This window comes from Ranitomeya variabilis, chromosome 1, assembly GCF_051348905.1.
Source record: "Ranitomeya variabilis isolate aRanVar5 chromosome 1, aRanVar5.hap1, whole genome shotgun sequence".
Lineage (NCBI taxonomy): Eukaryota > Metazoa > Chordata > Amphibia > Anura > Dendrobatidae > Ranitomeya > Ranitomeya variabilis.
Genome location: NC_135232.1, coordinates 797,702,451 through 797,726,479, shown reverse-complemented (window position 1 = coordinate 797,726,479; position 24,029 = coordinate 797,702,451). Strand labels below are relative to the sequence as shown.

Below are 24,029 nucleotides of genomic sequence, written 5' to 3'. Positions count from 1 at the left end.
CAGCTGACGTTGCACAGTCTGAAGAAGGCGAAGGGAGATGAGTGAGAGGCGGAGGTGAAGATATGCACTGCGCATGCCCATGGATCCCAGGCCCGCAGTGTGATTAAATCAGAAGACACTGCGAGGCGGGATCTCGGCCAGCGCGGCCGCACAGGCGCAGTCAGCATGACACCAAATGATGTCAGAAGAGGGGCAGCGCTAAGTGTGCCTGGCCAAGGGATAACATAACAGCGCAGGCTTCGAGACAAAATCAAACAACGCTGAGGAGCCAGCGCACGGCGCCGGGGGGGTAAGAATGACGTCTGTGCTGCGTCACATTACGAAGGAAAGTCCCACCTCCGGGACGGTTTTACGGTATCAGTGAACACATTTTATAAGTGTTAAGTTCTGTGTGTGCAAGGAGCTAAACAAAAACAGCTACCTTTTCCTTGTGCAGCATTACTGCTGCACAAGATGGCTCTTTCAGTAACAAACGCCTTGGGGGGGGGGGACAGGTTCCCTTACATTTCAGTTGTTGTGTCAGCGTGGCGGTCGCAGGACACATTGCCGGCTACACAGCTGGGGATCAGCTGACGTTACTGACACCCAATAACACTGGGTCGTATGTTTTGACTGTGCAGATGGCACTTCTGAGCCTCAACTGGCGGTGTTGGAGCCCAGGAATTAAAGTTCAGGTGGTAGAAAGATGAACACAACTGGAGACCTGGATACTGTAGACAGTCACCTAATTATTTAATCAGGAAGAGGAGTGGCAAATTCCTGCGAGATCCAGGCCTGGTTCATTTTCAGGAAAGTAAGCCGGTCAACGTTATCAGAGGACAGTCGCATGCGACAGTCAGTTAGTACACCACCTGCAGCACTAAAGACGCGTTCCGATAGTACACTAGCCGCAGGGCAAGCCAGCACCTCCAATGCATACTGGCTTAGCTCTGGCCATGTATCCAGCTTTGAGACCCAAAACTTGAAAGGGGAAGAGCTGTCTGGGAGTACAGCAAGAGGGCAAGACATGTAGTCTGTCACCATCTGACGGAATCGTTGCCTCCTGCTGACTGGAGCCGTCTGTGATGGTGTAGACTTTTGTGGCGGGCACACAAAACTGTGCCACAGTTGGGCCATACTGGTCTTGCCTTGGGCAGAGGCACTGCTTCTGCTCCCTCTTTGTGCAGAGCCTCCTCCACTGCCTGGACGCACTGAGCTGCTTTGTAATGCACTAGCAGCACTTCTCTCAGTTGGAATGGAGAAGATGATGGAATTCACCAGTGTCTCTTGGTACTCCCGCATTTTTCGCTCCCGGTTCAACGGTGTGATGAGGCTTTCTACGTTGTCCCGGTAGCGAGGATCGAGGAGGGTGAACACCCAATAATCAGACATGTTGAGAATGTGGGCGATGCGGTGGTCGTTTCTCAGGCACTGCAGCATGTAATCCACCATGTGCTGCAGACTGCCAACTGTCCAAGAAACACTGTCTCCTGCTTGAGGTGTGATCTCTGCCCGCTAGTCATCACCCCACCCTCGCTGTACACACTGACTACTGGACAATTGTGTAACTCCCTCCTCTGGACGGATGTCTTCCTCCTCCATTGACTCCTCCTCATCCTCCTCACAAAGTGTCCCCTGCCTACGCGTTTGTGAGGAACCACGTGGCGCTGACTGTCCAGAAGATGATGGAAATGGTGAATCCTCATCCTCCACCTCTTCCACAACATCATCCCTTAGCGCTTGCAGTGATTTTTCAAGCAGGCAGATAAGGGGGACAGTCATGCTGACTAGTGCATCATCTGCACTCGCCATCCGCGTGGAATAATCGAAGGGACGCAAAACCTGGCAGACGTCCTTCATAGTGGCCCAATCTGTGGTTGTGAAGTCTGAATGGCGCGGAGTGCGACTTCTTTGCGCCTGATGCAGCTGGTACTCCATTACTGCTTGCTGCTGCTCACACAACCGTTCCAACATATGTAACGTGGAATTCCACCTGGTAGGTAGGTCACATATGATGTGATGTTCCGGAAGGCGGAATCGGCGCTGCAGAGCCGCAATGCGCGATTTTGCCGTGCTGGAACGCCGCAAGTGAGCACACTCTAGGCGGACCTTGTGCAGCAGTGCATCAAGATCCGGATAGTCCCTCAAAAAACTCTGCACGACCAAATTGAGCACATGTGCCAGACATGGGATGTGAGTGAGGTTGCCGAGGCCCAGAGCTGCCACCAGATTTCGGCCATATCACACACTACCATGCCTGGCTGGAGATTCGCTGCCACAAACCACACATCGCTCTCCTGCTTGATGGCATTCCAGAGCTCCTGCGCTGTGTGGCTTCGATTCCCCAAAGAAATTAATTTTAAGACGGCCTGTTGACGTTTGGCCACGGCTGTGCTCATGTCGGTCGTAACAGGTAAACGTTCACGGGTCCATGTGGAGGTGGACTGTGACGGCTCCTGCAGCGATGATTCTGAGGAACTGGTGTAAGAGGAGGAGTCAATGCGTACAGACTGGATTCCTGCAATCCTTGGAGTGGGCAGGACACGTCCTGCGCCACTCGCACGATCTGTACTCGGCTCAACAACATTAACCCAATGGGCTGTGAGGGAAAGGTATCGCCCCTGTCCATGTTGACTGGTCCACGCATCGGTGGTGAGGTGGACCTTGCTACTGATGGCGTTCAGTAGCGCGTGTTTTATGTGTCCCTCCACATGCTTGTGCAGGGCAGGGACAGCTTGCCTGCTGAAGTAAAAGCGGCTGGGCACATTGTACTGTGGGACTGCCAATGACATCAAGTCACGGAAGCTGTCAGTCTCCACCAGCCTGAATGACAGCATTTCCAGTGACAGAAGTTTGGCAATGCCTGCAGTCAGAGCCTGTGCTCGTGGGTGGTTTGCCGAGAAAGGCCACCTTTTCTCCCATGCCTGTACTACCGATGGCTGTAGACTGGCCTGGGAGTGTGAGGATAACTGGGAACGTGGAGCTGCGGGTGGAATTACAGTGGGTCTCTGGACAACAGTGCCAGAGGTTCTTCCACGGCGATCCTGGGAGGAAGCCGAACCAGCTGCGTGTGAGCTGGAGGAAGAGGCAACACGAGCTGAAGAAGTGGTAGCTGCCGCTGTTGGTTGGCCTAGCTCTTCAGTGTGTTTTTCTAACTCCGCCACGTGCTTGGTCCGCACATGTTTCCACATGTTGGAGGTATTGAGGTTGCTGACATTTCGACCTCTTTTGACTTTGTGATGACACACCTTGCATTTGACATAGCAAATGTCATCTGCAACTGTGTCAAAAAAGGACCAGGCACTGCAAGTCTTGGGAGCGCCCTTTTTGGCTTTTGAAAGAGACATGCTCCTAACGGGTGCCAAAGTGGAGGCTGCAGGATCCGCAGTCTTCCCCCTCCCTCTCCGGCCCGTTCGGGGAATCTCTTCCTCAGAGCTGCTCCCACCACTTTCCTGTCCCTCACGCCAAGATGGGTCAAGGACCTCATCATCTACACTACCCTCTGCCACCAACTGCTCCTCCTGGGTAGTCTCAGCAGCAGAGCATGCACCAGAAAGTGGCACCTGAGTGTCATCAGCGGATGCGTCCTGCGATGTGGTGACCGGAGGCACTGGCCCACCCGCCTCTTCAGACTCAGAGAGAAAAAGCTGTTGGGCATCACTGCACCCTGCCTCTTCTTCCATTCCTCCAATGCTGCTTGGCTGGCCCCCTGTTTCCAAGCCAAGAGATTCAGAGAACAGAAGTAGAGACGGCTCCTGTCCTGGGCTCTCTGTCTGCCTGGGCAATTTGGCAGGTGGTGAAGAGACAGATGGGTGCTCTCCAGTGCTCTGTGTCTGAGAGGATGTGGCACTAATTGAAGTCGATGCATTAGCTGCCATCCATCCAACAACGGCTTCAATTTGGTCTTCACGCAGCAGCGGTGTACGGCGCTCTCTGACAAAGCTGCGCATGAACGACTGTTCCCTGCTGAAAGTGGGTGCTGATGGGTCACCGGTGCCCGCAGCAGGCACAGAATCCCCACGTCCTCTCCCTGCTCCGCGCCCACGCCCACGTGCCTTACTCCCTGCCTTCTTCATCTTGGTTGACTGATAAAGATAAGCAGAAAAGTACTAACGGCTTTGTGTGCTTATTCCTGAACAGCTCCTAACAGGTATAAGAAACACTAATTTTCTAAAGTGTGGACTAGACTTTAATATGAGCTAATGTGGCCTACACAAATGTAAAGTGGTGTGTTTGGTGAACTTTATTATTTATTTATTTTTTTGGGGCTGAACTGACAACAGGGAGAGCTGCAGTCACACGGAGACTGTGCAGACAGCCGTAAACGGCGCTGCAAGGCCCAAAAACACTCCTCTACGTTGTCCTATGTAGTGTTTTTCCACAAGTTAGCTGGATACGGGTGGAAAGACACTAATAGGAATTTTTTGAAAAAATGTGCAGCAGCCTGCACTACTTAAAACAAAAGGAAAATTGATTTTACGGTATGACGCAGTGAAGAACCCTGAGCTAGATACAACCGGCTATGGCTGCTCACAAACTACAGGGCGAGCTGCAGTCACACGGAGACCGTGCAGACAGCCGTAAACGGCGCTGCAAGGCCCAAAAACACTCCTCTACGTTATCCTATGTAGTGTTTTTCCACAAGTTAGCTGGATACGGGTGGAAAGACACTAATAGGAATTTTTTGAAAAAATGTGCAGCAGCCTGCACTACTTAAAACAAAAGGAAAATTGATTTTACGGTATGACGCAGTGAAGAACCCTGAGCTGGATACATCCGGCTATGGCTGCACACAGACTACAGGGCGAGCTGCAGTCACATGGAGACCGTGCAGACAGCCGTAAACGGCGCTGCAAGGCCCAAAAACACTCCTCTACGTTATCCTATGTAGTGTTTTTCCACAAGTTAGCTGGATACGGGTGGAAAGACACTAATAGGAATTTTTTGAAAAAATGTGCAGCAGCCTGCACTACTTAAAACAAAAGGAAAATTGATTTTGCGGTATGACGCAGTGAAGAACCCTGAGCTGGATACAACCGGCTATGGCTGCACACAGACTACAGGGCAAGCTGCAGTCACACGGAGACCGTGCAGACAGCCGTAAACGGCGCTGCAAGGCCCAAAAACACTCCTCTACGTTGTCCTATGTAGTGTTTTTCCACAAGTTAGCTGGATACGGGTGGAAAGACACTAATAGGAATTTTTTGAAAATATGTGCAGCAGCCTGCACTACTTGAAAAAAAAAAAAATTGAACAGTATGAGGCAGTGAACCACCCTCCCTGAACTGAATACAACCAGCTATGGCCTATGGCTGCACACAGACTAGAGAGTGGGCTGCACACACACACACACACACACACACACACACAGACCTTGCAGATCGCTGTGAAAACAGCGCTGCAAGGCAAAAGCAAGGTGATTAGTAGGTGAACACAGCGGTTGCTAAATTAGCCTTGGAAAAGAACAATGAAGCAAATCGCTATCTCTAAACTGGCCCTCAGTCAGCAAACAGCGTCCTGTCACTAACTGAATTCACAGCAGAGTGAGCGCAAAATGGCGCCAGCGACTTTTAAACTGCAGCATGACATCATTTCAGCAGCCAATCACAGCCTTGCCAGTAGTTTCATGCCCTCCATGCTGAACAGGATGTGCCCACACTTGGAATCATTCTCATTGGCTGAATTCGTGCAGTTTGAATCTGGGAACTTCCGATTCCGGTATCCGATACACGGCAAGTATCGGAATCCCGGTATCGGAATTCCGATACCGCAAGTATCGGCCGATACCCGATACTTGCGGTATCGGAATGCTCAACACTATTGATGAGCGAACGTGCTTGGTGAAAATAGGTTATCACTCGAGTATAACGTTGCACGGATGTGCTCGTTACTTGGTGAGCAATGGGCGATGTTCGAGTGAAAACTCAAATCCTTGCCCCACATTTTTGGCACCTGTTACGCAGCCAGTAAGTAGGCATATGGGAATTGTCTGTGAGTCACTGTAATGTCGTAGCCATCTTGGTTGTGGCATTACTTTGATTGGCTGGCCGTGTGACGTCATCAGAGGTTATAAAAGAGCTAACACAGAAAAATTCAAAAAAACACATACCATAAGGATACAGCCTTCCTAAAACCTGTCCGATAACAAATACACTAACAGGATGCAGCAGGCCCTCACTGGTAAAGGCAAGGGCAGCACAGGTGCAAACTACTGATAAAAACAGCCACCCACACACCTAGCAAATTATGGAGGGGTTGGCTGCCTAGTAGAAAGATAGGGCTTAAGTAGAACGCCATTCATACAGGTACATGTGATGCAAAGTGTCTGGCTAACAGCCTATTGATGACGCTCATAGTATTAGCAGGCGGGCTGCCCAGTACTATATACACTCACCGGCCACTTTATTAGGTACACCATGCTAGTAACGGGTTGGACCCCCTTTTGCCTTCAGAACTGCCTTAATTCTTCGTGGCATAGATTCAACAAGGTGCTGGAAGCATTCCTCAGAGATTTTGGTCCATATTGACATGATGGCATCACACAGTTGCCGCAGATTTGTCGGCTGCACATCCCAAAGATGCTCCATACAAGGCAGGATGGATCCATGCTTTCATGTTGTTTACGCCAAATTCTGACCCTACCATCCGAATGTCGCAGCAGAAATCGAGACTCATCAGACCAAGCAACGTTTTTCCAATCTTCTACTGTCCAATTTCGATGAGCTTGTACAAATTGTAGCCTCAGTTTCCTGTTCTTAGCTGAAAGGAGTGGTACCCGGTGTGGTCTTCTGCTGCTGTAGCCCATCTGCCTCAAAGTTCGACGCACTGTGCGTTCAGAGATGCTCTTAGGCCTACCTTGGTTGTAACGGGTGGCGATTTGAGTCACTGTTGCCTTTCTATCAGCTCGAACCAGTCTGCCCATTCTCCTCTGACCTCTGGCATCAACAAGGCATTTCCGCCCACAGAACTGCCGCTCACTGGATTTTTTTTCTTTTTCGGACCATTCTCTGTAAACCCTAGAGATGGTTGTGCGTGAAAATCCCAGTAGATCAGCAGTTTCTGAAATACTCAGACCAGCCCTTCTGGCACCAACAACCATGCCACGTTCAAAGGCACTCAAATCACCTTTCTTCCCCATACTGATGCTCGGTTTGAACTGCAGGAGATTGTCTTGACCATGTCTACATGCCTAAATGCACTGAGTTGCCGCCATGTGATTGGCTGATTAGAAATTAAGTGTTAACAAGAAGTTGGACAGGTGTACCTAATAAAGTGGCCAGTGAGTGTATATGCACCTCACAAAGACAGACGCCCCAGTACACCAAGCCACAAAAAAGAGGCCTAGCTGCATCATGCAAAAAATGGTAAAAAGTGCAATAAAAGATGAAAAAAATGATGTGTATAATAAATACATTAAATGAGGTATTGGTTACTATTTTGGACAAAATACATAAGCTTGCAACCCAACGTCAAGGGTCCTCATGCTTGCGAGTCCTACCCCTGATTTCAAAAACAGCTAACATAGAAAAAATTTTTGCAGGATGCAGCTAGGCATATATCTCAGAGCACATCGTCCATATCAGCTGGTAGATGGAAGCTCTGCAGCACTGCTTCAACGAAGTGGCAACAGGCTCTGCTGAAGCTAATTTTTCTAGAAGACAAAATGGGAGAGTTGCCTAAAGGAATAACAGAGCAGACAGATCTGTGTTTTTGCTGCAGGACCTCCAACCAGGCATGGTCGTGTGTGATAATAGCAAGCTTACACACATACCATGCTTGGCACATGTGCTCAACTTGGTAGTTCAGCAGTTTCTAAAAACACACCCAGATTTGCCAGAGCTCCTGGCGAAGTATGCTGCGTCAGTGCCCATTTCCGCAAGTTGGCTACAGCTGCCATAAGTCTGGCAGTGCTGCAGCAGCCCATGCAACTGAGCAGAAGAGGCCAGTGGTTGAGGCCAAGGAGACACACAGCAGAGGCAGGAGTATGCTGTTAAACGCATGGGCCAATTTCATGACCCAGCCCAGCACCCAGGGCCTGATGACGAGGTATTTGTGACAAGGAGGGAAAAGTTTTTAAAGATGGTCAAGCAATACCTGGTCAACTAAACCAGCATATTCCCTAATTCTGCTGCAACTTTCAACTATTGGGTTTCAAAGCTGGACACCTGGCATGAGCTGTCCCTCTACTCCTTGAAGGTGTTCTGCTGCCCTGCCGCTAGCTTCTAAGCAGGTTTTTAGTGCAACCAAGGGGGTCATAACAGACAGGCTCTTTCAACTGTTAACAAAGAATGCAGACATGCTCACTCTTATAAAGAAGAACAAAACCTGGATTAGCCCACACTTTTCCACACCACAAGATGACAGCAGCACATAAAGTGTTTTATTATTCAATATTTTAATGAGGCCTGCTGGTGTTTGCCTTTCCGGGGTCTATGGATAACCTTAATCATATTTTCTGTCTGGCTTTGCACTTTCTGCAAAGCCTTTACTACTGTATAAGTACATCATCTACACTTTCAAAATATTTTCGTTAAAAATATTGTTATGGATTCAATGACTCATCTATACAGTTTAACATCACAGTGGTATGTAAAACGTACAAAAAGTATAGAAAAATATTTGAGGATTAGATTACTCATCCGTACAGTATTGCATGTTTGAAAAGTTTGCTTGTTTCTTCACATTTCTTACCCCTACACTATTACGTATTCTGAGACACAATTTTAGTGATATATAAGACTCACAAAAAAAGTTTAAAAATGTTGCTGGGTTACATTTTTCAGCCAAACAATATTATGTGTTCTTGGGTACATTTCATTGGTATATAACCCTCCAAAAACTTTTTCAAAATTTTATCGTTATTATATTAATCACCTATAGACTATTCAGTGGTCTGGAGTACATTTCATTGTTATATAATCCTCCAAAAACTTTTTCCAAATTTATCGGTATCATATTGCTCAACCATAGGGCACTACATCTTCTTGGGTACATTTCATTGCTATGAAAGCCTCAAAAAAATTCTTTAAAATGTATTGGTATTATATTGCTCATGCTCACCCATAGGGTATTACATCTTCTTTGGTACATTTTGTTGCTATAAAGGCTTCAAAAAACTTGAGTACATTTTGTTGCTATAATAGCCTCAAAAACATATTCAAAATTTATTGGTATTATTTTTTTTCACCCATAGACTATTCCGTGGTCTGTATTACATTTTGTTGGTGTATAACCTTCAAAAAACTTGTTCAAAATTTATTGGTATCATATTGCTCACCCGTAGGGTATTACATCTTCCTTGGTACATTTCGTTGCTGTAAAAGCCTCAAAAACCTTGTTTAAAATATATTGGTATTATATTGCTCACCCATAGGGTATTACATCTTCTTGGGTACATTTCATTGCTATATAAGCCTCCAAAAACGTGTTCAAAATTTTAGTCTGTGTGCACACATTGCAGATTGGGACGTTTTTGTCACCTTTTTTGGCGCGGATTGGAGGCAAAATCTGAATCAAAACTTGATGACAGCAAAGTGAATGAGAAACCTGCATGCAAGTATTAGGAATTGCTTGTTTCGAGCAATGAAAGCATTTTGGTGCTCACTCATCCCTATTTTCTAACTCCCGATCTCCCAGGATGATGTGACACACTCATGACAGGCCTGTCTCTGGGTCTTGACTGGTGTAATTGGTTCTCTGGGTCTCACCGGGCATCGTCTGGGCCTTGTCTAGTGGTGACTGGCAACCTGGTGATGCACGCTCTCCATTGGCCTGTCACACTGGCTTCAGCATTGTCTCTCATCCACATCTTCACCACCACTCTTGTTAGCGCCAAATCCCCCTGCAGTTTGGTGTGCAAGGCTTATATATACAGGAATTCTGTCACCTGACCATGGCCCGCACAAGAACTGGCTCCTCTGCAATTCTTCTGGTACCAGTTTGTTATGCCTGGTTTCGTCCAGCCAGCAGATGGCAGTCGTTCCTCACTAATGTGTGACGCTAGTCACTGCTCACGGACAGGCCATGAGGCAGAAGAGTAAGACGGTCCAGGTTGAATACCAAGAGAGTACTTAGATAACCAAGGGAAAAGATGAAGGTGTAAGTCAGGTCACATTCCAGGGTCAATAACAAGAGAGAGTGGATCAAAATCCGAAAGACAAAGGAATAGTCAGAATATGGTCCAAAGGGTCAGGCAGCAGAAGACCAGAGCTCAGAGCAACAGAATCAGACTAACACTCACAAACTATGTCTGGCAGGGATCAGGGGCAAACAGAGAATAGCTCAGTTAAGTAGTTATGCGATCACCAGAACACTGAACCCCTGCAGAAAGCCCCACACACCCCAGTCACAGATTGGACAGCAGAGCTGTCAATCAAGGAACTGACAGCTCAGCAAGCCCATCACAGTATTGGACAGCCAAGTTGTCAATCAAGACACAGACAGGTCAGCAGCACAGTTTCCATAGAACAGGATAGCAATCATTCACTGAGAAGAGGAATCATGACATAATGTCACATCACACAGGAGCTCTTCAGGGGTACCATCTTCCTCTTTCATTCTTTCATCATTTTAGCTCATCAGTCATCGGGCGGGTGGAATCCTTGCGGGTTCGAAGTTTCCCCAAGGATAACCCAAGATCAGCGCATTTTTGTTTTTTCTGTTATATCTGTGTCCACACAAATTCAGCTTGGGTGTACTGGTTGGGGAGAATATCGGTGTTGGCACACTCAGTCCTGAAGGGTTCTTCCTGTTTTGACACTTCTGGAATACTTGGAGACCCAGTCACTGGTGATTTTAAGTTGACCCCTGATTCGATCTCTGCGGCACTTGAGAGCAGAATTGGCAATTCCAGACAGTGATCTCAACTGCACTGTAAGCCATCCTTCCTCATCTCCTGGGACTTCAATTTGGGGGTTTCTGTTGGAGACCTACTGTAGTCTCGGTGGGCTCTTCTGCTTCAGGGGAACAGGGCTGCAACATATACTGGTGCAACACTCTGATGCAACAGGGTAATGCTCCCTCAAGTCTGACCTTAAAGATGACTGGATTGTCTGGGTGAATGTTCCTCGCGACCCAGTAGGGTACTGATTCCCAGTGGTGATCTAGCATATTCTTGGGTCGCTTGACCTGCACTAGCACACAGTCTCCTGTCTGGAGCTGTTCACCCAACATTGGAGACCGGCCTGAATGTTTCACCTCCCAAAACTTTTGCTTGACCAACCGCCTTACTGTCTGGACTTGGTGCTGGTGTTCTCAGATTCAGGTAAGTGAATCTGAATATATTCTTCAGGCATAGTGATCACCTGCTACATCGTGTCCATCAAGCAGCAAATACACTACCCATTGAATTCAACCCAGGTAATAGGTCTCTTAGAGACAATATCTTCAGAGTCTTGCTGTCTCCCTTCTGGGATTCGGAACCCCACGGTATGCTCCACGACAATGAGGTGCGTTAGATTAACGGATGCCCCCTCCTCCTTCTCTCCCATATATGGCCGCTTTAACTGCAGGACCAGTATTCTGGCACGCGTTCCACTGATGGGCTGTGGACGCGGTGTGGCGGGGCATGTCAGAAGTGACTTTCCCGCTCCAGCCTCCCTTCACATTGGGCTATGGGGACAGGTAGGATGACGCTAGCAGGGGTCCCCTTGATACTATTCAGCTCACCCTGGACATCCCGTATTTACTGTTGTAGCCCAGTTGGGCTCTGCATGTTTTGGCCCATGGGTGGCCACTTCATGGCTTTGTACCACAACCATTAGGACAGGGGCTTCTCATTCCAAGACCCAACCTTCGGCTCCAACTTCAATAAAGCTCAGATCTGGATTCATGAGTAGACGCTCCTTTATGGCCTGTCTCAGATAGGGTCCCTTAGTCCAGCAACTAGTGGATCCCGCAGCACTTCATCCAAGGGCCATCACTTCCTGCAACACATTTAGATACTGAGCTACAGTGTCACTTTGCCCTTCGACTCGCCGAAACAAACGCATGCGGAGGTGCCCTAAATTGGTAGTGTAAATCATAGTGTCTATGATTTTTATCACTTTTCCCACAGTGACATAGTCACTAGGCTGGCTGTACATGTCTGCTGGGACTCTCCATCAAGGGTCAGAAGGGCTAACTCAGCTTGAACAGTGTGGGCCAGTGGGTACAAGCTCAGCATGCTCTTCAGTGTCTCCATTCAATCTCACAGTGATACACTGCTTCCCGTGAACTTGGGATGGTTGTTGAGCATAGCCCCAAGGGTATATTTCCCCTGACGGACTCAGTCACGGACTGGCCTGCCATCTCTGTTTTTGAATGTTGCATCCTGTCGACTATGCCAGATGTAAGCAGGTGACCAAATGCAATACACAGAAGGCACAAGGCAGGAACAGTCAATGAACGGTTTAGTAGTTAGGTGACAGTTAATGATATCAAGCAGTGTAAAACAGCAATAAACCATACAACAATACATTTATAATAACAAGGAAAGTCACTCGAGAGATATACTACTGTTCTTTATACAAGAGGAGTATGTAACACCCCAGGTAACCAGTTGTTACAGTGGCATTGCTTTCCTCACGGGGAGAGAGATGTCATGCTTGTAAGCGAGGAAGTATCCCTTTAACAGGTATTCAGCACATACAACACCGTTCTGACTCCAGGCCAGAAGGGGGAGCTCTACAACCGACTCCAGGGGAGCTGCTCTTTCTGGTTGGGAGGAGGAGTCAGTTGCTAGGCAGTTACTAGGCAGTTGGTGAGAGGAGAGCGAAGTGTGAGGAAGGAAAGCTGGGGCCGTGCAGATGAGTGATTCTGCAGCTCCTGGGAAGGAAAAAGAGAGCAGAACAACTTATAAAGAGACTGAAAGGAGGAAGGAGCAAAGGCGAAGTGAAGAGCTGGAGAGAGAAGTTGCGACTGAACTTCCTCCATGCTGAGTGCAAATACCGGTAGCTGGAAGACCGAGGTTGTGGGTTTAACTTCATGCCCCTTGGCAGAAACCGGCGGACAGCTAGATTTCAAGTTACATGTACACCATTAACACCCGAGAACACAGTAATGCATAGAGCCTGGGTCGTGATAGAGGCTCGAGTTACCTGTCATGCGGGTTAGTGTTCTACCTAAAGGGGGACAGAGAGAACATGAGGACCTTGTGTGAGGCCTAAGGCAGCAAGGGAATACAACACAGCGCTAGAAGGAAGTCTTCCAACCCCACCTGGTTAGGGGGATTCCTGAGTCACTTTCAAGCCGGCCGGACCATACCAGCACCTGTGATCCAGTACCCTGGACTTTGGCTTCTTTAAACCAAGTAAAGAGGTAAAGAGACTGCAACCCTGTGCCCTCCGTTTCTTTCTACACCACCTACCACCTGTCCCTACTACATCGGGAGCCCTGGGGACCCAGCTATACCTGTGGGAAGTCATACCATCCCAGCTGCCATAACATCACCCCAGCAGACCCCTTTAAGCAGCGTTTGTCATCCCTGACTGAATACCACAGGTGGCGTCACAAACTTTTATTATTCACCAATCCTTTTAAAGACTTTTCCCTTAACATGGGTGCCCAGGGCCACAGACTGAGTCACCGCCGTCATGACACATCGCTTTAAGTACCGGACCCGGTACCGAGTTCCCCACCGTTCCAACTACGCCCAATCCTGGGAGCTGCCACATTAGCTCTTCCTGCAACAATGGCCCTAGGCTGCAAGTCCTCAACTCTATCGAAGATAGTTGAGCCTCCTGTGCACCAAACAGCCCCCACCCCACCTGTTGTCCTAACCCAAGCCAACCCCTGTACCATCTGTTATGGTTGAAAGTGACAGCCCTGCTCACTCATGTCTCCTTCTGTAACCACAGGCGTCCTGCTCTGGTCAACATCTCCTCCCAGATCTTTGGCACTTGGCCAACGGTGGGCTTCTCCTAGGCCTGGGGCAGAGAGGACTGGGTTCTGACTTTCGACGGGCGTCATCTGGCCTCTGCAACTTGGCTGACGTAGATCGAGGTTCTGGTCTTGACAGTTGCAGCCTGGACTATGGATCTTGACTGGCATAGGATGGGTCTCTGGATCTTGACTGATGTAATTGGGTCTTTGGGTCATCTGGGCCTTGTCTGGCGGTGACCGGCGATCTGGTGGCGAACGCTTTCCGCTGTGGCCTGTCACGCTGGCTTCAGAATCATCTCTCGTCCATGTCTGCACCACTACTCTTTTTGGCGCCAAATCCCCTGCAGTTTGGTGTGCAGGGCTTTTATATCCAGTAACTCGGTCATGCAAGTTACCTGCAAGAACTGGCTCACCCTGCAATTCTTCTGGTGCCAGTTGGTTCTGCTTGGTTTCATCAAGCCAGCAGATGGCAGTCTTTGGTCATTAATGTCACTATCATGCAGAGGCACTTCAAGTGTACCATCACTTCTTCTTACATATTTTCCCACAGGCTATGCTATAGGAGTGAAAAAATGAACAAACAATACATGTCAAAAATGTATAAAGTACAAAAAAAGCTAAAATTATGTATTTTTAACATACATTAATACTTCTAAAAAACAAAGTTTGATGCAGGCCTTTTTGCTTTTTGCAACCTTTTCTCTAATCTACTTAATCCATCAATTTGCACCCAAAATACTATTCTTTTTCTTTAACAGGTGAGCGTCAAGATTCTTCCAGTTCAAGTTCTTCTGGATTTCAACCATGGTTGCTTGGTCTTACAGCCATGGTTGTATTTCTTTTCATTGTGTTCATCTTACTGATAATTAACAGAGTCTGGTGCAAGAAAAGGTATGTACTAAACCGTTGCTTCTCAAACTGTGAGGCTTGCCCCACCAGTTAAGCGCCCTATAACTGTAGAATCAGTTACAAAGTCACAAAAGTGTTTCTTTGACTGCAACAATCTCTGGTTCAGCAATATCATTGACTCATTTTGGACTTGTAATATTATACAGCGTTCAACAGACAAACGAAGGGCTCACTCACACAAGCGTATAACACGGTCGAGTGCTATATTATAAAACATCGCATAGCACTCGGACTAGTGTTATTCTATGGGGCAGTTCTGATCTGCGATTATGTTCTCATTCCGAATCGGCAATGAGAAAACAATGTCATACTGCGATTGCATCCGAGAATCGGATAACCCTCACCAATACAAGTCTATAGGTGTGTGTGAAACACCGGACTGCACTCGGATGTCAAAAACAGTGAACTATGCTTCAGCTGTCAGTTCAGTAATGCATTGCAGTATGTGCCACCTTTGCCGTGCCTTCTGTGCCTGCTGTTGCTACGGCTGCTAATGTTACAAACTATTTTTTGAAATGTGAAGACTCGAAGTTGTGTCTCCATCTGGTAGGTTGACTGTAGTGGAAGGGTTGTCAGAGGACCATTATACTATTTCTACTCTGTGAAAAATTATGCCACTTTAGTGCTGTGTGACAATAATTTTTGGAAATATGGAGACTCCAAGTTGGATCTTCATCTAGTGGGTTGCCTGTAGTGGAAGGTGTATCAGAGGGCCATTATACTGTTTCTACTAGGTGGAAATTGATGCCACTTTAGTGGTCTGTGACGATACATTTTTGTAATGTGGAGACTCCAATTTGGGTCTCTGTCTGGTGGGTTGCCTGTAGTGAAAGGGGTGTCAGAGGGCCATTATACTGTTTCTACTCTATGGAAATTTGTGCCGCTTTAGTGGTGTGTGACAATAATTTTTTTAAATGTGATGACTCCAAGTTGTGTCTCCATCTGGTGGGTTGCCTGTAGTGAAAGGTTGTCAGAGGGCCATTATACTATTTCTACTCTGTGAAAAATTATGCCACTTTAGTGCTGTGTGGCAATAATTTTTTGAAATGTGGAGACTCCAAGTTGCCTGTCCATCTGGTTGGTGGCCTACAGTGGAAAGGGTGTCAGAGGGCCTATTATACTGTTTCTACCCTGTGGAAATTGATGCCACTTTACTGGTGTGTGACAATAATTTTTTCAAATGTGATGACTCCAAGTTGTGTCTCCATCTGGTGTGTTGCCTGTAGTGAAGGGGTGTCTGTGGGCCAATGCACTATATCTACTCTGTGGAAATGTATGCCACTTTTGTTGAAATGTGGATAATCCAAGTTGGGTCTCCATCTGATGGGTTACCTGTAGTGGCAGGTGTGTCAGAGGCCTATTTTACTGTTTCTACCCTGTGGAAATTGATGTCACTTTAGTTGTGTGTGACAATAATTATTGGAAATAATAATAATAAGACTCCAAGTTGGGTCTTTATCTGGTGGATTGCCTGTAGTGGAATGGGTGTCAGAGGGTCATTATATTATTTCTAATCTGGAAATTGATGCCACTTTAGGCTACGTTCACATTTGCGTTGTGCGCCGCAGCATCGGCGCCGCAACGCACAACGCAAACAAAAACGCAGCAAAACGCATGCACAACGCTGCGTTTTGCGCCGCCTGCGTCCTTTTTTTCATTGATTTTTGACGCAGCAAAAATGCAACTTGCTGCGTCCTCTGCGCCCAGACGCGGGCGCCGCAGGGACGCATGCGGCGCAAAACGCAAGTGCGACGCATGTCCATGCGCCCCCATGTTAAATATAGGGGCGCATGACGCATGCGGCGACGCTGCGGCGCCCGACGCTGCGGCGCACACCGCAAATGTGAACGTAGCCTTAGTGATGTTTGAAAATAATCTTTTGCAATGTGGAGACTCCCAAGTTGTGTCTCCATCTGGTGGGTTGCCTGCTGTGAAGGGGTGTCTGTGGGCCATTATACTATTTCTAAAAAATTTGTGCCAATTTTTAGAAATGTGGAGAATCCAAGATGGGTCTCCATCTGGTGTTTTGCCTGTAGTGGAAGGTTTTTCAGAGGCCTATTATACTGTTTCTACTCTGTGGAAATTTATGCCACTTTAGTGGTGTCAATAATTTTTGAAATGTCTAGAATCCAAGGTGGGTCTCCATCTGGTGGGTTGCCTGTAGTGGAAGGTGTGCCAGAGGCCTATTATTCTGATGGGTTGCCTGTAGTTGAAGGTGTGTCAGAGGGCCATTATATTGTTTATATTCTGCAGAAATTGATGCCATTTTAGTGGTGTGTGACAATAATTTTTTTTAAATGTGGAGATTCCAAGTTGTGTATCCATCTGGTACCTGTAATGAAGGTTTGTCAGAGTGCCATTATACTATTTGTACTCTGTGGAAATTGATAGAGAAATGGTTGCACTTAATTGTACTAAAGCAAGGGAATGTATGATACATGAAATGTGAATAGCATAATAGCTTTACTATGAAAAAACACATGAGATGCTTAGCACAAAATCTGGCCAAAAAATGTGAGCCAGAGGTAAGTGTTCACATTAGGCAGTTAGGTCAGGGACCCATCTGATCCATGACATTACCTTGACGATGGTGGATGGGCTCTCATTTTTTGGCCAAATTTTGTGCTAAGCATCTTGTGTTTTTTCATAGTTTTTACCAGGCCATTATGCTATTCACATTTCAGGTATCACACATTCCCTTGCTTTAGTACAATTGAGTGCAACCATTTCTCTATTTGCTATGTTAATTGTTTTTTGGTATGTGGAGCGCCCGCTAGGGCCCTGGGGTACTCGGGCTGGGTCTGGTGGTCATTAAAGGGGTGATCACAGTGTCAGCGACCCGGTCCGTGGCCTTGGGCATCCAAGTTAAAGGAAAGGACTTTAAAGGGGTTGTTTGAATAAAGAATGTTTGTGACGCCACCTGTGGTACTCGGTCAGGAATGTCCAATGCTGCTAAAAGGGTCCACTGGGAATGATGGTACTGCAGTAGGGATGGTATGGCTTCCCACAGGTGAAGCTGGATCCCCAAGGCTCACGGTGTAGTGAATTAAGATGGTAGATAGTGTGGTGCCAGAAAGAATCAGAGGACACAAAGTTGCAGTCTCTTTACCTTTTACTGGTGGTAGTCTGCCACAATCCAGGGTACGGGTCACAGGTGATGGTGAGGTCCGGCCAGCCTGGAAGCGATTAGGAATCCCCCTTGCACCCTTGGTGGGGTTGAAAGCCTTCCTTTCTGTGTTGTAGTGTGCGTCCCTTGCTGCCTATGGCTTCTCACAAGGTCCTCTCTCTCTCTCTGTCCTATATGTAGGACAGTACTCGCATGGCAGGCAACGTGAGCCTTTTTACAGGTGTCCTTGGTTGCGACTCCAGGCTCTATATGTTGCTTTGCTTTCGGGTGTGGTTGTGGACAGACAACTTGAATTCTCCTGCCATATGGTTTCTGCTGTGGGACATACAGTCCCACACAGCCTCGGACACCCGGTGTCCAGTTCCTGCGCTTCAGCATGGAGGGAGCTCAGTCGCAGCTCCCCTGCAGCTCTTCACTTCTCCTGTGCTTTCTTTCCCCTCACACGTTCCACAAATACAACTTTGTCTGACTCCTTCACTTCTTGTCAGGAGCTGCAGAACCTCATGTCTGCACAGCTCCAGCTCTCCTACAGCTCTCTCCAACTCACTCTGACCAACTACTCTCTAACTCCTCCTCCAAGCCAGAATATATATCTGGGGAAGCTCCCCTGAAACTGGGTCTAGAGTTCCCCCTTCTTGCCTGGAATCAGAACATGTTGCATGTATGTGCCACCTGCTAAAGGCATCCCAGTCGCTTCCAAGCATGGCATCACCCTCCCCGAAAGGAAGGCAACACCACTGTAACAACTCCCTGGGGTGTTACATATGCACCAAGTTCAGACTAGTTCTCTGTTCAGTCAGTTTACCATTATCTGTGGAAATTGATGCCATTTTAGTGGTGTGTGCCAATTATTATTGAAAATGTGGAGACTCTAAGGTGGGTATTGATCTGGTGGGTTGCCTGTAGAGGAAGGTGTGTCAGAGGCCTATTATACTGTTTCTACTGTGTGGAAATTGATGACACTTTAGTGTTGTGTAACAATAATCTTTTGAGATGTGGAGACTCCAAGGTGGGTCTCTATCTGGTGGGTTGCCTGTAGTGGAATGGGTGTCAGAGGAACATTATACTATTTCTACTCTGTGGAATTTTATGCCATTTTAGTGGTGTGTGACAATTATTTTTGGAAATGTGGAAACTCCGAGTTGTGTTTCCATCTGGTGATTTGCCTGTAATGGAGGGGGTGTCAGAAGGCAATTATATTATTTCTACTCTGTGGAAATTGATGCCAATTTAGTGGTGTCTTATAATAATGTTTGGAAATCCAAGTTGGGTTTCCATCTGGTGGGTTGCCTGCAGTGGAAGGTGTGTCAGAGGCCTATTATACTGTTTTGCCTCTCTGAAAATTGATACTACTTTAGTGGTGTGTGACAATTATTATTGGAAATGTGGAGACTCCAAGTTGGGTCTTAATCTGGTGGGTTGCCTGTAGTGGAAGGTGTGTCAAATGGAAATTATACTGTTTGCTCTCTGTGGAAATTGATGCCACTTTAGTGGTGTGTGACAATATTTTTTTGAAATTTGGAGAATCCAAGTTGGGTCTCCTTCCTGTATGTTGCCTGTAGAAGAAGGGATCACAGGCAGGCAGGCAAGGGGATGGGGATGGGGGAACTACAATGCCCAGAGAGATTAGCAAAATTAGGATTATTTAGTCTAGAAAAAAGACGACTGAGGGGCGATCTAATAACCAGGTATAAGTATATAAGGGGATAATACAGATATCTCTCCGAGGATCTGTTTATACCAAGGAAGATGACGGTTACAAGGGGGCATTCTCTGCGTCTAGAGGAGAGAAGGTTTTTCCACCAACATAGAAGAGGATTCTTTACTGTTAGGGCAGTGAGAATCTGGAATTCCTTGCCTGAGGAGATGGTGATGGCAAAATCAGTCAAAGGGTTCAAGAGAGGCCTGGATGTCTTCCTGGAGCGTAACAATATTCCAGTTATTATGTTCTTTAGAAGGACGTAGATCTGGAGATTTATATATAGGCTGAACTGGATGGACAATGTCTTTTTTCGGCCTTACTAACTATGTTACTATGTTACTATGTTACTTTCACTTTCACTGAACTACCCATGTTACTATCCTTACATTTTTCTATCAATAGTACTCTATGAAACTGATGTTTGTACCATCTGAGTGTGGTTGGGAAACAAAAATTGGAACTGTTGCATGACATATCAGGGCTCCCAGGAAAGAAGGCTTACATCACTCCCTTAACCACCATATCTTCATTGAAACTTCAATTCAAAGCTATAAATGCTGGCCCAGACCCTGATACTTCATGCATGGTCCATGGCTGACTGCTGCTGTGCCATTATCAAATTTCTACTGTGGATGAATTGATGCCACTTTTCCTGATGCCTGCCCCTAATTTTAGCTGTTTTGGCAGCTTTTTGCCCCCCCCCCAGAAGGTGTTGCATATGCTTTTGGTTGTGCCTCCCATTAAATTCAGTGGGTTTTGGATATGTTTGATGAATCGTTCGATGAACTGTTCAGTGAACATTGGGACATTCGCCAAATCCGAACCAAACCTTGAGTGGTCCGCTCATCTCTACTCATCTCTAGTGTAAACCACCCACAAGTGACCCAGTTTTGGAAACTAGACCCTCAAGGAGCTTATCTAGATGTATGACGAGCACCATGAACCCCCAGGTGCTCTACATAAGTTTGTAATGTAGAGCTGTGAAAATTGTCACTTTTTTTACAAAAAAACACAACAAACATCTTTAAGCCCCCAAATTTTTATTTTAACAAGGGTAGCAGGAGAATATGGACACCAAATTTGGTGTGCAATTTCTCCTGAGTATGTCGATACCAATTATGTGATGGAAGACTATTGCATGGGCACACGGTAGTGCTCTGAAGGGAAGGAGCACTGTTTGACATTTTGAACGTAAAATTGACTGGAATCTAGAGCAGCGGATGCCATATCTCATTTGGAGAGCCTCCGATGTGCCTAAACAGTGCAAAAACCGCACAAGTGACACCATTTTGGAAACTAGACCCCCTCAAGGAACTTATCTAGATGTGTGGTGCACACCTTGAGCACCCAGGTGCTTCACATAAGTTCATAACATAGAGCCGTGAAAATTAAAAATCACATTTTTTCCACAGAAATCATTTTTAGCCCCATTTTTTTTATTTGAACAAAGATAGCAGGAGAAAACGAACCCCCAAAATTGTTCAATTTCTCCTGAGTACACTAACTAATACCCCATGTGTGGAGGAAGAACACTGTTTGTGCTCACGGCAGGTCCCGGAATGGAAGGAGCAAAGTTTGACTTTTTGAACACAAAATTGGCTGAAGTCGTGAGCGGACGCCATGTCACATTTGGAGGGCTCCTGATGTGCCTGAACAGTGGAAATCCTCAACAAGTGGAACCATTTTGGAAACTAGACCCCTCAAGGAACTTATCTAGATGTGTGGTGAGCATCTTTAACCACCAGTTGCTTTACAGAAGTTTATAACATAGAGTTAAGAACATTTTAAAAATCAAATTTTTCATGCCAAATTTTTCTTATTGTCCAGTCATTTTACAAACTACACCTCTCAATGAATTAATCTAAGAGTGCAGTGATCATACTAACACCGCAGGTGTGTCACAGATATTTATACTATTGGGCGGAACAGAAAGAATAATTACATTTCTTCCACCAAAATGCTGTTTTGATCCCGAATTTTACATTTTTATGAGGGCTAATAGGAAAAAATGGACCTCTCAGTTTCTTGTGCAATTTCTCCTGAGTGCGCCAATACTCTGCAATTGGGAACTACTTTTGAGGCACAGTGTAAAACTCAAAAGGGCAGTAGCGCCATATTATTGTGAAGATTTTACTATTATGGTTTGAGGGTGCCATGACCCACTGAGAGAGCCCCCAACGTGCGAGAACAGGAGAATCCCCCATAAGTGACCCCATTTTACAAACTAAACCTCTCAATGAATTCATCTAGGGGCGCAGTGATCATATTGACACCACAATCTTTTAATCGCCTGTTATTGCATTTTATTGCAGCAACCAAAAACTGTAATTCTGGCGTTTCGACTTTATTCTCGTTATACGGTTTACCAAGAGGATTAATCTATATATATAATCGTCTAAGGGGCACTTCCGTCTGTCGGTCTGTTTGTCTGTCTGTCACGGAAATCCCAAGTCGCTGATTGGCAGCGACGGGCACAGTCCGGATGCGAAATGGCCGCTCCCTACTCCCCTGCAGTCAGTGCCCCCTCCCTACTCCCCTCCCAGTCAGCGCCCGCCGCCCAAATAGCGTTTTAGCAGTCCATTAAACCGACTGCATTACACCGCGGCATAATGGAACGGAAGCTGGTGGCAGCCTCGCACGCATCGGGACAACTTCGGTGGACGCCGGAGGGTGAGTATATAACTATTTTTTATTTTAATTCTTTTTTTTAACAGAGATATGGTGCCCACACTGCTGTATACTGCATGGGCTGTGTTATATACTGCGTGACTGATATATACTACGTGGGCAGTGTTATATACTGCGTGGGCTGTGTTATTTACTGAGTGGGCTGTGTTATATACTACGTGGCTGTTGTATACTACGTGGCTGATATATACTGCGTGGCTGCTATATTCCACGTGGCTGTGCTATATACTATGTGGCTGCTATATACTATGTGGCTGCTACATACTATGTGGCTGCTATATACTACGTGGCTCTGCTATATACTACGTGGCTGTCTGTGTTATATAGTACGTGGGCTATGTTATACAGGTCCTTCTCAAAAAATTAGCATATAGTGTTAAATTTCATTATTTACCATAATGTAATGATTACAATTAAACTTTCATATACTATAGATTCATTATCCACCAACTGAAATTTGTCAGGTCTTTTATTGTTTTAATACTGATGATTTTGGCATACAACTCCTGATAACCCAAAAAACCTGTCTCAATAAATTAGCATATTTCACCCGACCAATCAAATAAAAGTGTTTTTTAATACCAAACAAAAAAACCATCAAATAATAATGTTCAGTTATGCACTCAATACTTGGTCGGGAATCCTTTGGCAGAAATGACTGCTTCAATGCGGCGTGGCATGGAGGCAATCAGCCTGTGACACTGCTGAGATGTTATGGAGGCCCAGGATGCTTCAATAGCGGCCTTAAGCTCATCCAGAGTGTTGGGTCTTGCGTCTCTCAACTTTCTCTTCACAATATCCCACAGATTCTCTATGGGGTTCAGGTCAGGAGAGTTGGCAGGCCAATTGAGCACAGTAATACCATGGTCAGTAAACCATTTACCAGTGGTTTTGGCACTGTGAGCAGGTGCCAGGTCGTGCTGAAAAATGAAATCTTCATCTCCATAAAGCATTTCAGCCGATGGAAGCATGAAGTGCTCCAAAATCTCCTGATAGCTAGCTGCATTGACCCTGCCCTTGATGAAACACAGTGGACCAACACCAGCAGCTGACATGGCACCCCACACCATCACTGACTGTGGGTACTTGACACTGGACTTCAGGCATTTTGGCATTTCCTTCTCCCCAGTCTTCCTCCAGACTCTGGCACCTTGATTTCCGAATGACATGCAAAATTTGCTTTCATCAGAAAAAAGTACTTGGGACCACTTAGCAACAGTCCAGTGCTGCTTCTCTGTAGCCCAGGTCAGGCGCTTCTGCCGCTGTTTATGGTTCAAAAGTGGCTTTACCTGGGGAATGCGGCACCTGTAGCCCATTTCCTGCACACGCCTTTCCACACCAGACTCAGTCCACTGCTTCCTCAGGTTCCCCAAGGTCTGGAATCGGTCCTTCTCCACAATCTTCCTCAGGGTCCGGTCACCTCTTCTCGTTGTACAGCGTTTTCTGCCACATTGTTTCCTTCCAACAGACTTACCATTGAGGTGCCTTGATACAGCACTCTGGGAACAGCCTATTTGTTGAGAAATTTCTTTCTGGGTCTTACCCTCTTGCTTGAGGGTGTCAATGATGGCCTTCTTGACATCTGTCAGGTCGCTAGTCTTACCCATGATGGGGGTTTTGAGTAATGAACCAGGCAGGGAGTTTTTAAAAGCCTCAGGTATCTTTTGCATGTGTTTAGAGTTAATTAGTTGATTCAGAAGATTAGGGTAATAGGTCATTTAGAGAACCTTTTCTTGATATGCTAATTTATTGAGACAGTTTTTT

General features: G+C 46.5%; 1 protein-coding gene across 1 annotated transcript in view; it reads left to right on the top strand.

Moving 5' to 3' along the window:
* The window catches only part of SMIM24 (small integral membrane protein 24), a 138,554-nt gene that overhangs the window by 40,706 nt on the left and 73,819 nt on the right, over positions 1-24,029 (top strand). The window contains exon 2 of the mRNA XM_077273711.1: positions 14,598-14,730. Within this exon, the coding sequence (XP_077129826.1) occupies positions 14,598-14,730 (133 nt within the window). The remainder of the gene's footprint in view (positions 1-14,597; positions 14,731-24,029) is intronic.